This window comes from Schistocerca serialis, chromosome 8 (assembly GCF_023864345.2).
Source record: "Schistocerca serialis cubense isolate TAMUIC-IGC-003099 chromosome 8, iqSchSeri2.2, whole genome shotgun sequence".
NCBI classification, from domain to species: domain Eukaryota; kingdom Metazoa; phylum Arthropoda; class Insecta; order Orthoptera; family Acrididae; genus Schistocerca; species Schistocerca serialis.
This window is the reverse complement of record NC_064645.1, coordinates 559,867,694-559,882,749: the sequence shown is the minus strand read 5'-3', so window position 1 is coordinate 559,882,749 and position 15,056 is coordinate 559,867,694. Positions and strand designations below refer to the sequence as shown.

General features: G+C 36.3%; 1 protein-coding gene across 2 annotated transcripts in view; it reads left to right on the top strand.

The window, feature by feature from the left end:
• LOC126416082 (protein numb) overlaps positions 1-15,056 on the top strand; it is a 234,531-nt gene that overhangs the window by 162,165 nt on the left and 57,310 nt on the right. The window contains exon 9 of one of the 2 annotated variants that reach the window (XM_050083569.1): positions 1,731-1,763. The exons of the other annotated variant lie outside the window; for it this stretch is intronic. Within the exon in view, the coding sequence (XP_049939526.1) occupies positions 1,731-1,763 (33 nt within the window). The remainder of the gene's footprint in view (positions 1-1,730; positions 1,764-15,056) is intronic. 2 annotated transcript variants of the gene reach the window in all.

Here is a 15,056-nt window from a genome sequence, read left to right as displayed (position 1 = left end):
AAAACCTCACCTTATTATGTGCACATGTGTAGAGAGGTTATCGAGATTGATAAATACCGTAATAATTTTAACAGGAAAGAGGAGGGTGTTAAACTGGACAAAATTTGGATGTCAGCATTTCGCCAGAAGCGTGACAATTGATTACTTTCAATCAAGAATGTTGGCATTACCAAGACAGTCTCATAGCCAACACCACATGATGGACAGTGGCTTCCTCTGCGCTGCCTATATAATCAGCACTTCCTCGAGTTCTCTTTGCAGTTCGCCGCTGTACCTCGGAGGGTGTCTGCCTCAGTCAGAGACAAAACGTCAGGGAAGAGTTTTATACCTTGATCACAGACTATCCTCCCGCAAGTTTAAAGTGAAGACAAGACTGGCCGTGAAAGCTGATATTGTATGAAAAATTCACAATCGAGTCCCCGTTTAATATGATCCAAATGTCACTCGTAGCCCATTATTGAGGAAATTGGTACGTGCATAATGACGCCAGCACGTTTTGCTGCCAGTGTTCACTGCCTTATGTGCCAATAGAGTTTAAGATGGATATGTCGAGCAGGGAATGTAGCTTGGCCACCAACATCACTTGATCGCAATCCAATAAATTTTTCTGTCTGGGGCCATATCGGAAGCAAGCAAAGTGTGCACCACTCCCATCAATACAGTTGAGAAACTGAAGCAGTAGATCGTACAGTCATGTCAAGGTTTATGAAATGGTCCAGGGGTGTTCGAAAGAATTCGTAACTTGCTGAAGAGATAAATTCACTATTACATCAAAATGAAAGACTTCACTTTATAACACCTGCATTAACAGGTATGAATGTACAGTACTTACAGCATGTAACTTGCTGGTGTGGTATTGTAGGTCTTATTAAAGTGAGCCCAATTATATGGGAATTTTATCAAAAAGTTTATATTTCAAACAGATTTCTACTGACTGGGACACTATTTCAAATGTAGTCAGTGGCAGGTCGTAACCACATGTTCATCTTGCAGCTGCATGGTTTGCAGGCCTTTGTTTACTGGAATGTTGGTGCTTTTACAATTGTAAACTTTCACCCATATCAGTTTTTTCTATTGACTATCACACTTCCTGTTTTATTAGGTCCATTGCCTGCTGACAAGCTTGAAATATGACAATACAACAGTGTTACATATAAATATGGATACTTAGCTAGTCATAAAAGAGGAAATGGACTTGATTTTCTGAAAAGTGTATGCCTATCAAATCTCATCTGTTATGTTTTATTACTAATTTGTGTCGCCTATTATTCCACTTCATTTTTTATGGTGCTAGGTGTTGGTCCAGTCATTAAAAAAAAATCATCTTCTCTGATATACTATTTCCTCTGTCTCAGGATGGGAGAGTGTCCATGGTTTCTGAAGTATAAGATTAAATCAGCTTTTCATGTATGAATCAATGTATTAATGTTATAAGTGGACACTTTCTTTCTCTTAATCTGGTACAGCCAGTAAATACAGTTGTCCCTAATCTTGAGCTACAAAGGATGCCCAAAGTGCTTGATAATGTTCTCTGTATGTTCTATTTCTTCTAGGTGCCTGTCAGTTGCTTTTTATTTCAGGTGATAGGTATTGCACTTTGTCCATATTTTGAAAGTTTTTGCTGTGTATTCAGTTATGGTATGTTTCAATTACAAATACTTAGTTTCACTTTTATGCTGTTCTTTTATGTAATTTATAAAATTTATTTGTTGATCCTCTTTGTTTTCAAGTGCTAACCAGTGGCTTGAGAGGTAAAAATTCTGGTAAATGGGCTTTTGTTTTTTGCATGTACATTTTATATACAATACATCAGCACAGATATGCACATATTTTGTTCTAAATTTAGCATCTAAAATCTTTGCTGTCATACACTAGTAAAATTTAACATGCACCATCCTCACACGTATGGTTTCCATTTGACAGCATTTTGTTTTGTCTATGGATACCATTAGATTTGTTATTGAGCAGTGAGCTATTTGCCCTTGACAGAACTGAAGAAATGGCTTTCATACTTCAAAGCTGTGACAAGAACAGTTCGTAAGTATGACAGTGGAAGCCTGCATCCTCTGCTGAATAAAATTAGAGCACACATTGTCAGATAACGCCCACACTACGAACAAGCAGGAAGAAGCATCATTTAGAGAGAGATGTAAAATGTAGAAACTTTTTCACACCTGGTGACTGTGAGAAGCTAGTTAATGTAGTTCTGAATGTAGAGATGTCAAACCTATTAAGTTCATGAGTCTCTTGATACCATTAATTAAGTTTTTTCTTTCCTTACTAAACAGTTTGGCTCACATACAAAGTAACTTACATGTCGGAAGACCGAAATCTTTTTAAAAGCTGCATTACTGTCAAGGTGATATATACAGGGTTATTCTAAATGATGGACCCATTTTCAAAAATTCTTATGTATTAAAGTACAAATCCAAAATGAACAAGCTTTATACCAATGAGAAGAGGAAGTTTGAAAGTTTTTGGCAGGCGGCGGTGGGTGGGTGGTGATGGTTTCAGAAGTGGCCGGTGAAGTTCGTGCGGCAATAAGGCAATCATTCCATTTCAGTGTCAGTTGTGAGTGAGATAGCAACTGTAGAGCATAAGGTTTTCTGTGTTCTTGAGTTTGCGAAAAGTGAGTTGCAAATTGCAGTGCAGTGGGCATTTCATACCAAATTTGGTATTCAACCACCAACTTGCATTAGCCATTGGTTAGAGCAATTTGAACTGACTGGGAGTGTGAGCAAAGGAAAAAGCACAGGCCGACTGCGTGTGTAAGAGGATGATGTCCGATGGACTCAAGAAAGTTTTGTGCGTGGTCCCAGTATGTCTACCAATAGAGACAGCCAACTGTATGGAAAGTTCTGAGGCAGTGTTTGCTGTACCAGCCCTAATGATTACAACTTGTGCAGGCTCTCAACCCCAATGACAAAGAGAAGCATCTCACATTTTGTGGTTATGTGCTAGCAAAGGTGGAGGATTACTCACTTCTACAATGTGTAATTTTTAGTGGTTACGCGACGTTCCACCATAATGGAAAAGTCAACAGACAATGTTCGCGTATGGGATTTAGAAAATCCACATTCACCATTGAAACATGAAAGGGACTCACCAAAGATCAGTGTGTTCTGTGCCGTAACCTGTACAAAGGTCTGTGGACTATTTTTCGTTGCGGAAAGAACTGTAACGGGAATCACATACCTGGAAATGTTGGAACAGTGGCTGCTCCCTCAAGTTATGGAAGATTCCCAGGACTTCATTTTCCAACAGGATGGAGCCCTGCCCCATTGGCACCGTGGTGTACAAGGCTTTTTGAATGACTCCCTTCCTCAGCGCTGGATCGGTCGCAGGGGACTTGAGGACCTAGCTCTGCACTGCTAGCCATAAAGCTCTGCTGGTCACTCACTTTTTGACTTTTTGTCGTGGGGTTATGTGAAGGAAACTGTTTACATCCTCTCTCTTTCAACCACTATGAACAATCCGCGGAACCGGATCACTGCTGCCGTGCACTCAGTAACAGCAGGTACGTTTTCGAGTGTGTGGGATGAGTTTGGCTACCTCGTCGATGTTTGCCATGCAGCCAGTGGTGGCCATATTGAAAATTTATAACATTTATCAATTTCTCGTTGCTAAATTATTATTGAAAACTAATTTTTTTTATTAAATTAATATCAAAGATTGTGAAAAAAACACTTTGAAACTTCCTCTTTTCATTGGTATAAAACTTGTTCATTTTGGATTTCTACTTGAATAAATAGGAAGTTTTGAAAATGGGTCCATCATTTAGAAGAACCCTGTATATTTCTGTGAAAACATTTTGAATTCATGAAAAAAATGCAAAGTTTGCCATAACTCCTATCCCATTTTAAACTGAAGATACTCCGCAACTAATTGATGAAGCTGTTTATCTGGTTGAAGGAAGGAAGGAGAGCACATTCCATTATTGCGTTGCTGTAACTAGACTATTGTTTGATGATCAGAATGTTGTAGGAAACCATGAAAATATGTAATGTTGCAGTACACCAGGTGTACCTTTTTTTATTCAGTGAATTTTCACATTATGAAACTATAGTGTGTGATCTATTTGAAATACACTTTTTTGTTCACAAATGTTTTGATCACATGGGGTAGATACATTACAGTTAACTGATTTCCACTCTAATGAGTTATCAGAGCTAGAAATCTACAAGACAAACATGCACCCATCTGCTAGGCATTACTGTTACTCTGTTCATTTTATTGTTAGAACTTATTATAATAACTTTTCTAGCATTCTACACATCGACAGTAACATCTGATGGTCTGTCAAAATAAAGAGGCGTCTGGTCGGCGTTGCCTATGTGGTATAGAAAATAGTCATGCTGTATCCTTAGATTGATTTATGACACTGATGTGCAATTTTCGTCAAATGCCGAGAGAAGTTGCTGAGCTAGCCTTTAGCCTCACAACATAAGTCGTGCCCTCTTCATTATCCTCCTCATGTACCAGCCAATACTTGCTTTGAATTCTGTGACACATGCAGTTGGAAATTTCCTGTTCATCTTTAGCACTTTCATTTGGGTAATTTCTTTAGTTATCAGGTATTTTTCATTGTGTTTCTCTTGTACATAGTGAACAACTCGCTGCTTCAATGCGTGAAACCTACCCAGCTTTGGTCCACTGAAAGTTTGACATTTGGAGCTGGCGTTCTTTAATTTGTATGTTACTTTTACACCATTATGACCATTCACTTCTGTGACACCATATTTTTTTTAATTTTTTTTTCTTCTTCATACTGCACTGTTATTTATGGTCTATGCTTCCTGAATCACTATTAATTTAAAATAAGTGTTGTACAGTCTGTGTGAACCAATTGCAGGATACAGAGGAATAATGACCCAAGTCCAGTTTGGAAGATTCTTAGAAAATTTAAACTTTGAGGACTGTTATCAGGTTTTAATTAGAAATAATTTGTAGATTTGTTGTTTACTTTTTGTATTATGCCATAGTAACTATTTACAATAGTGCAGTACAACAATGAAAAACTTGTCAATATGATAATACACAAAATTTGCAAAGTAACAGAATTTAAAAGATTAGCAACTACTATTTATTTTTGAATATTATTGCCACTGTATCACTTTCATACTTCAAACACAGGTTAAATTAAATGAAACAATCTTTCATCATGAGATAATTATAGGTCTACTTGCAGTAATGCAATACAACAGAGTGAGTCTGATGCTAATGTAGATTGACGCAGTTTAATATATGACATGCCAGTTTGAGAGTTTTTATTTCTGATGAAGGTACTCATAGCAGTACTGAAACCTTTGACAAAAGACTCCCCTTTTTGCAACCGAGGGCTGCTATTACTGGTAATTATATGTTAATGCAATAATGCACAGAATGGCTTCTGCAAGGTAAATATTATTGTCAAAGTCCTACAATATCTGAAATTAATTTAAGAGCATAGAAACTACTTTTAGGGGTTTGTTTATAATGTGCCAATTTTTTCTAAAGATATTCAGCTTTATGTATGACACAAGTTGTTATTTAATAACGCAAAACGATAATATTAATTATTGCCAGCATATAAGTAGGTGAAAAAATGTGTAAGTCCGTAGTTATAGTGTTTGTAATATTATTAAATGTTATCATACGTATCTTCATGATGGGTTTTGCCAACTTATAATGAACTGAAATATAGATGTGCTTCTGGGCCACAAAACTACTTTAAAATGTGCAAATAGTCATATTTTATTTTTAGGGATGCCAAGAAGTAGTAGGTGACTTTGTGGATGTAGGGCCTTATCCTTTAATTCTTGAAGTTTAGGAGCATCGATGATCTTGTAGATTTCATATGAACCAAAGTATGACCTTCGCAGATGGGCTGGTTCATCATTGCACATCACGAAGAACTGAGTAAAAAGACATTTCTTGTCGTAAGTTTCACTCAGAAATCGTCTTCACTGAAGAAATAATTTTGTTTACAGTTCACTACAACAAAGGGTTCTTGAAGTCTTCTTGAATTCTCAATTACTTGACACCAGTCATGTGATGTTTTGCATATTGTCTTTATATTTACCAGGCTCATATTTTTGTTACTTTCAAGATAGGAATGACCCTTCACTGGAAAAATTATTTGGGTGCAGTCAAACCATCCTTTAATGTGCTCCAAGAAAAGACAAACGAAACACACTGTAGTTCTTGTTCTGTCCTGAGCAAGAATTGCAGAATACACTGAGTTCACATTCACTGCTGGGTATGAGTTCAGTACAGTAATGCCACGGAACAGGCTTTATATGAACAGTTTGAAATGGTTTGATCGTTGGGGTAGTAAACACATTTCTCTGTAGCAAGGCAGTGTGTATTAAATGTTAAATGATAGCAGATGTTGCTAGGAAACCTCACTTACTGAGATATTGGGAAGTGGGAGATTTTTCTGGTAATCCATCATAATTGCAACTCTGTTTTGATTTTTCTATACGTACGCTGTCCAGTCTACTATATTTAATAAAACTTTGTCATCCTTTCTTCTGTGCTGTTCATTTCGAGCAGATAACCATTTTCTTTTCTTAATCAGGTCCTCCAGAGAAGTCTTGTTGTGACTGCTAGCTATTGTGAATCAACTTGAGCAACATCGGCTTGAAATTTATCACATGCGCTTATCAGATAAATAGTTTCTTACTATTATGCCAGCTGTAATAGGCAGTATGCCCTTCAAGTGATTGTTTATGTTCATGAGCTTTTGACTATTGTTTCACATTTAAGTTCCTGTGGTCTATTACCATGTTTAACCTTGGTCTTGACAAGTGCTTTCCTAGTAGGTAGGGAACATTTCAATGTGACGAGGTGTCTATTTGTAATGCCATGGATTGATAAAGTGCTGCCCGACCAACTGTTACTTCAGCGGACTTTCCATCCCTTACTACCCGAACTTAATAACTGAAGTCAAGATACTGTGTTTCATCAGAGTTCTTTTTTGGCCTCCTGCATAATATAGGCTTCACAGTGATTAGACAGTGTAGATTTGCATTTTGTATTGTAGGATACTATGTCAGTACACTCTGTAATCAATTCATTTCTTTCTGTGGTAGTTGTTTTTACAGAACATGTCAAGTGTGAACACTACAGTCATCACCGCATCTTGAATGCATGTTGAAGTCTCTTAAACTCGCCCATGAACTTTCCTGTTCTTCGATTGATTCCAGGTTTTGCAGTAGAATTTTTATCACAATTACTGCTTGACAGTGTGGAAATTTTCAAACACTGTCTCAACGCACAACTACAACACAACTAACAGTGCACTAACAATGTTACTCAAAGACTGTTTACAACAGTGAAAAACAATAATGAATAAGTAATACCTCAATGTGTGGAGTATCGTCACACTTCCAAGGGAACAGTGTGACTATGATCATTCTTAAAAAGTACACAACTACTTGGACCTGAATTGTGTGGACATTGGTCATTTCTCCAAAGTTAAAGTTTCCAAGATCTTGTTTTGTACTATAAGATGGCGGTGAAAGCTAAAATTTGATCTAGGATAGACTTTGATCATTATTCCCATATGTCATTCGATTGTGAACCACAAACTATTTGCATCAATTACTGATTGTTACAATTTACAGTTCCTATAGTGCCAATAATACAGGGTGTTCCATAAAGGGATTCACATGGTCTGTACTTCAATCACTCAAACAAAAATGACAAAAACAACAAATTTTTATTTACATAGATGACCATAATGTTATGATGCTTTACTGTTGATGTTCAAAGCCTCCTGCAGCAGCAACTATACAGTGTCTGCAGTGTTGTGGAACAGATTGACACATGGTTTATGGTTGCCATTGGAAGGGATTCACCGGCAGTCACAGTTGCCTCTCTCATATCATCCAGCTTACATACAGTTCGTTTCTGCAGCATGGTTGGGTACTTAACACCCATCACTGTTCTAAAAAAAGAATGTCCTTGAAGTCCACTGACAGACATGCCACACCACATTGATAACCCGACAAGATTAACAGTTTGTTCTTCGGTAACATGGGGATTATCTCTTGTTCAGTACACACAGTTATGGTGATTAGTGGTTCCATTCAATTTGAATGTCACCTCATGAGACAAAACCGTGACATCAGTCAACTGTTAAGTATCTCAGATCCGTTCAGAAAATTCAAAGTGCCAATCTGGATTGTCCTCCTTCATCACTTGAAGCAACCTAGGAATGTAGCGTTTCCATATTACGTAGTTTAAATTGTGGAGAACGCTTGATTTGCGTACACCTGATAGACGTGCAGTTTGTGCATGGTCTTCCTTGGGGATCTTGCATGAGGTTGTAGCACTGTGTCATCTGCTACTGCTTTCTTCTTGCCACACTGTCTCTTCTTCACATCACACATACTTACTTCCGTCTCAAATTTGTCATATAATTTTGTTGTTGTTACACACGATGGTAGTGCTGTATCAAATTCTGCCTACCATTGTCTCAGCACTTGTTTCAAGTTCTCACATTTCAAAAATAACTGTTTAAAAATCCACTTTCTTTGTTCCAAGGACAAGTTTCCAGTCATCTTGTTATATACATATAGTTGATGGCAACTTAAAATAAAATAATTGCTACACACACTAGTCAGGAGAGCACCTTATAATCACAATTAGGTCAGGTTACTAAAATTCAGAAAGTGTAAACCTGTTTGCCAGACACCCTGTATAAGCAAACTGAGTTACAATATATTGTTAATTGCATACGATATTTCTTTTTGGACACAATGTGGTTGTAAAGGAGTTCATACTGGTTAACTTGTTTAGGTAGTCACTGTTTCGCTGTGAAGAAGAGTTTTTGCAAACGCCAAAACCATGGGACTGAGGCTTTAATAAACCTTCCATTTTGCAACTGAGTGGTTATTTACTATTTCTATGAGAAGACAGTGTAAAAATGTTGGTCTTAGTAGCAATAGTTAATCTGCAAATGTAAGATGACCCTGTATTTTTTGAATGACAAATAAAAAAAAAAAAAAAAAAAAACCTTGTCCTGTAATCGAGTAATTCAGTAAATTGTGAAAAATAATGATTATGTTATGGTTATTTAAACTTAATAGAGCAAGCTCACACACCCTCTTATGAACATAACTGCTCCAGTTTTAAATAAAAATGCAGGAACAGCTTGGCCATTGGTTTTAAGTGACTGTAGTTAGTTCGTGGTGATGACTTGACTTGCTACATCTGTAAATAGATAGTAGGTGTATTTTTATTCTTTTTCCTTAGCTTGCACTTTTGAATATTTTTATAACTGTTTATAGTAATAGTAATTTTACATTTTTGTCTTGTATGGATTTTTAGTTCTGATGGTGATTGGAAACCAGTCAATTGGGGTGTGTGTACTAAACGCGGACCACACGTTTGTGATTAAAAGAACCAACATTTAATGTTCAGAAACTATGTAAAACACAGTTTAAACAGACATGTGCAGTTCAAGCACAAAAAAGTATACATTATAAATTCTTTTTCAGATGACACATGAACAAGAGAAAATTTGTAAAACACACACACACACACACACACACACACACACACACACACACAGGGAAGAACACTTCGAAAAACATGTATATCAGTAGTCCTTTTAGCCATCTTGTCTTTTATTTTTCTCAGTTTCAATTAGAAAATTGTACTGTAATTTTCATCGTTTTACTTACAGAGTGAGGTCCCCAGCCATGGGATTGACTTTCTGAAACCATCTATATGGTTTAATGTTATATGGCTATTTAGTTATATGGTTATTTAGATTAGGATCCCAGGTATCACACACAGCAACCATTCACCCTAGGTGGCCCTTATTTGCAGTGTGTTTTTTAAGAAAAAAAGGGGAAGGGAACTTTGTGTGACACTCAGTAGCCCTACAAAAGGACAAATGGATTCTGATCTCGTCAGGTGTAGTAATTTTGTTCCATTTTGAAATCTTTATCAAAATGACTTTGATCATCATTTTTATACAATTAATTAATTTAAATGTAATTTTTTATTTCTGTTCCTTTGTCAGCCATTTTAATCGTAATATCAACTTCTTTATTTGCTCTCATGTTTCTTCCTATATTTTTTCCCCACTTGAAATCTTTGTTCGTGTGTTTTTAATTAATTTTATGTATTTTAATTTAATTCCTTTTGTTTGTAGTGTGTGTGTGTGTGTGTGTGTGTGTGTGTGTGTGTGTGTGTGTGTGTGTGTGTGTGTGTGTGTCTACATTATTCTGTTCGTTATGTCTATTTCTCATTTTGTTTGAATTTTGTGATGCTTAAAACCCTTCCTTCATTTAAATCTTCATTTGCATTATTTTGCCCACAGTGCAATCTGTGTTATTTTGTCCAAAGTGCAGTAGATATTTAGGTTATGTTTTAAATATTTAGGAGTATTGAGGTGTAAAAAAAATTGCACATATGCTAACCATAAATACATTTTTCTTACCACTGCATAGTTAATATAAACAGATTATTTGGGTTTTTGTTTCCTAACTAATTGATCAGAATTTTCAGATAATTGAATACAATAATTAAACTCATATTCACAAAAATTCTGATTGGAAAAACGATGTGCAAAGAAAAAAAATGGAGAAAATTCATACAGTGATTGAAATAACATGACAATGGAATAGAAATATAAAATTATGTTTAAACCAATTAATTGAACAAAACTAATGATTAAAGTTGTTTCAATAAAGATTTAAAAATAAAAAAAAGATGCTGCACCTGACAACCCCCTGCTGGGGATCTCATCTGGTAAGAGTATGTGCATTAAGTCAGTCAGATTACGTTAATGGAAAAACTCATTAAAATGTTGGTCAGTGCTAGGTTTCATAAATATTGTCACAGTATTATTGTGTTGGTTTCTGTAAAGTCAACCAAGTACATTGATTTATATTTCGTTTTTACTTTTGAAACTCTGATTGCTGTATGGCTCAGTACTGAATGTAGGTAAACAATCTATGAAAGCGGTAACCACATATATTGGTATTGCATGAGATTATAATTGTTGAATTGTATAAGCTGTAGGTGTTGTTGTGACCTTGTTAAATGTAAGTTAATCATTGGAGTTTTGTTAAGCTTCCTTATTTAGATTCATGGCTAAAAAGAAGTTTGTGCTTACGGAGAGATTTTTTTATTTCTTAAGTGTATTTATATAGATAGTAGAGAGCAATTGAAGTTCATTTGTATTAGTCCAACAGTTGGAGACTACCAATAATCTTTGTTTTGAGGGTTGTGTAGGTGCTTTATGTTTATAACAACTCACCACTCTGCCTGGGAAAAATCAGAAGGAGATGGGAGTGACCCCTGTCCTACACAGTCTACTTTAACTGGGCAGGCAGGCACTCAGCAATTAAGGAAGTCCACACTAGTTTTTGTAAAATCAGAGATGATCCAATCAACCATTGATTGGTTATGCAGTTTTATGAAACTGAAATCTAGTTGCAACAAATTACAAAATACTACTGTACAATGCTGCTGTGCACAGCAGTGTTTGCAAAGGCTGATACTGAGTGGAACGAAGACAACACTGACCAAATAATGGCATTTGCTTCTCTCCTAGAACTCCCATCCAAAATGTGAAGAAATAAAGCATACGTACCGTATTTACCAGAGTATAAGATGACCCTAAGAATAAGATGACCCCTTTTTTAAAGAGGCATCTTGAAAAAAAAAATTTAACGTATTCTGGCTAATCAAAATTATGAACTATTTGATTGATATGAAGTACTGCCATAAAAAGTTAACATTATACCTATTATAAACTTATGCCATTTATTGGTTGTCTGCATTTTGATAATACAAGTAGAAATAAAATAAACAAAAAAGAAATGTTTTACCTTAATTTTTATCTTCACCCCCTTTTTTGCTAACTACCTGTTGAAAAAACGATTCTCATAAAATTCAGTCACATGAATGTATCACAAATTTCTCCCTCTGAAATTAAGAATTTATGTTTTCTCTTAAAATTAAAAGCTCATATGGATTTGATGGTTTGTTCCTGTATAATTAGCCTTTTCTTACCTGAAAGATGTAAGGCATCACTTACTCAAGGCATTTTTCCAGAGAGACTGAAATATGCCATTTTAAAACGCCTGTATAAGAATGGTGATAAAGATGTCAATAACTACAGATTTTTTTCACTATTGACATCCTGAGCAAAAGTAATTTCCCCAGTAAATCACAGTCAAGATTTCAGAAGAGTTGTACTACTGAGAATGTCATTTACACGCTACAAATTTTGCAAGCATTAACTTAAGAAAATAGCAGCGTTTGGTATTTGTTATGATCTTTCTAAGGCATTGGATTGAGTGAACCACAATAGCCTCCTAGATACCATATTTATCCGATTATGATATGAGGTGTGCCCCCCCCCCCCTCCCCCCCCCCCCCCCTACTTCTCCAAATTCGTCATCTGAAAAGTATGGGATCATCTTACAGTTGCAAATCAAACAATGGAAAATCCAGGATGGAATGTAACAATATTGTGAAAAGGCAAGTTGCTACACACCAGATAGCAGAGATGTTGAATCGCAGATAGGCACAATAAAAAGACTGTCACAAATATAGCTTTCGGCCAGTAAAGCCTTCATCAAAAAAATTAGATCACACATACACACACACACACACACACACACACACACACACACACACACACACACACACACACACGCACGCACGCAAGTCACGCGTGTGTGTTTGTCGTTTTGATGAAGCCCTTACTGGCCACTGCTGAAGTCAACATTTTTAATATTGTTTAGTAGGTTAATATATAGTTTTGTTGTACATTTACAGAAGAAGCTTCGGCCATTGAGGTTTCGTACAAATTTATTTTGAATGGTCCTTATGCCTGGAGCATATCGAACAATACTTCCATTCAAACGGTTCGAGATTTCCTGGTATACCAAAGTGCTCAATACAGTATCTACCTTGCTCGAACAATCACATGACATGTGACTTGCTGTGCTAGTGCAAGGGATACACAAGAAACTACAGACTAAAGGGGCCTGATTTGTCAAACATTCAATATATTGAAGTGCATTCACACTATCAATAATACTGACAAAAATTTTCAGTTGACAATATGGTTTTACAAGGTCACCCAAAGGAAAGCATGTTCTAGAATTGTGTTAGATATTGCTTACAAGCGACAGAAAGCAATCAGTTAAATGAAATGGACCTAAGAGTGGTTGAAGAAAGGAGCAACTGATTACATGTTAATTTACTGACCAAAATCAGAACTGTAGATCCAGAAGATTTTATAAATTATTTTACAATGAGTCCTGCATCATACGACTAGATATTATGTTGATACAAGAGGAAAATAGAGAGGCAAAATACATTAATTAGAGAGGCAGTCACATTTAAGGGAGATTTCTGGTGACAGGCAGGTTATACGAATGCTTGAAGTTATATGCTGTAATATCAGGAAGCATAGTAACTAAAATTCTATGGAAACCTTCGAAGCAGTGATATCTGGCTGGCAAGGATAAGTCCGGGCAATTAACATAAAACATTTGTTTTACGTCTTGCGATAATTTGGTGAAACGGGCATGCATTTCACAGACATCTTACTAGTCATAGCAGATGTATGACATATTTTTTGAAGTAGTTGAATTTTCCCAAACTATGTATTTCTGCAACCTATAGTACATGTTCAAATTGATAAAGGAAGAACTGTCATAAAGAATCCTCCATGACCATCCTAAAGTGGTACATGCAATGTTTATCCTTGCATAAGTCTACTAAAAGTGTTTTGTATTAAAAGACTACTTGAAAAAATTGAATCCGAGGTAATATATGCAGAGGGCGAATTAAAACATAAACAGTGTGTGCTGATGCTGTGTGGCTGGTTGACGAAGCTTTGTCAACATATGAATGGAGAATATTGTCAAATCGTCAATACTGGACCTTGAACATTCAGTATGTATTGAGAATATTTTGAGGGCCATCAGTACTGTTCATCAATATTTTTAGTATTGACAATATGTCGATATGTGCCCTCAGATGGTAAGTATATTGACAATTTGGCAGTATCATTGAAATACCCCTTAACCTCTACAGCAGTAATGCTCTACCTAAAAATTGGCAATTTTGTGTAGCAATGGAGGAAATAACATTAAATTCTATCAACTTACAAATTTTCTCATACATGTATGGGTACTGTATTCATACATTTATGCTGCTTTTTAAGTAACGGTAACATTCAAAGGCGAAAATCTTGTCCTTCAGAAACCATTACTTGATTCTGAACTCAAGTCCATATTTTATTTGAATATGATTTCTGATATACCAGGTTGGTTACAGATAAGAAACTAGGTCTGTGTACATGTTACAATACCAGAGAAAATTGTTGCCAGCTTTTAATCAGCTTCAGAACAAGATGATGACATTCAGATGAAATGAGGAAGAAAATTAGTCCAGAATGAAATATCTGACAAACGAAGTAAATTATATTAAACTGACTGTACTGTCATGAGGATAAATTACAGCAGAAGGACTTGTTGTGGTGACAGTACAAACAGACGTCACTAGATTGCAGGACGAGCATAGGATCGATACTTGGACTGAATTGCCATTGTAACCTTTTATTTATCAGTTGCTGTTTGTACGTATAACGTGCGCTTTAGAAGATATTGCCGTCCGTGTTTCACTGTTGCTCTAGCACAGCATTACAGAAAGTTGGAGGGGGGCAGTGACCCATCTTGCCTGAGAACTAAGTTCAGGGAACGGAGTGTTGAGCGGGCAGAATTTCCTCGTGGAGCCAATCATGGTAATGTGTACTGCATACTTTGGCTTTTTATGAACATGTACCATGTTTAAACTGCACTTTGCCCGAATCCATTTACACTCTGAATCAAATTGACTTCAAAATTGAACAAATACTCAACAGTAGCATAAATGTCTGCAGGACTCTCTAAAGTCTAGATGGGCACCAGTGGAGTACATATGTGTTTTGTACAGCAATGTTGTCGACTCTCATTGTGAGGAGTGATGGGGAAGAGTGGAGGTGTGTCAGCTGCTGGTCCTATACAGTCAATGAGAGAGCATCCAGCAGACGGTAT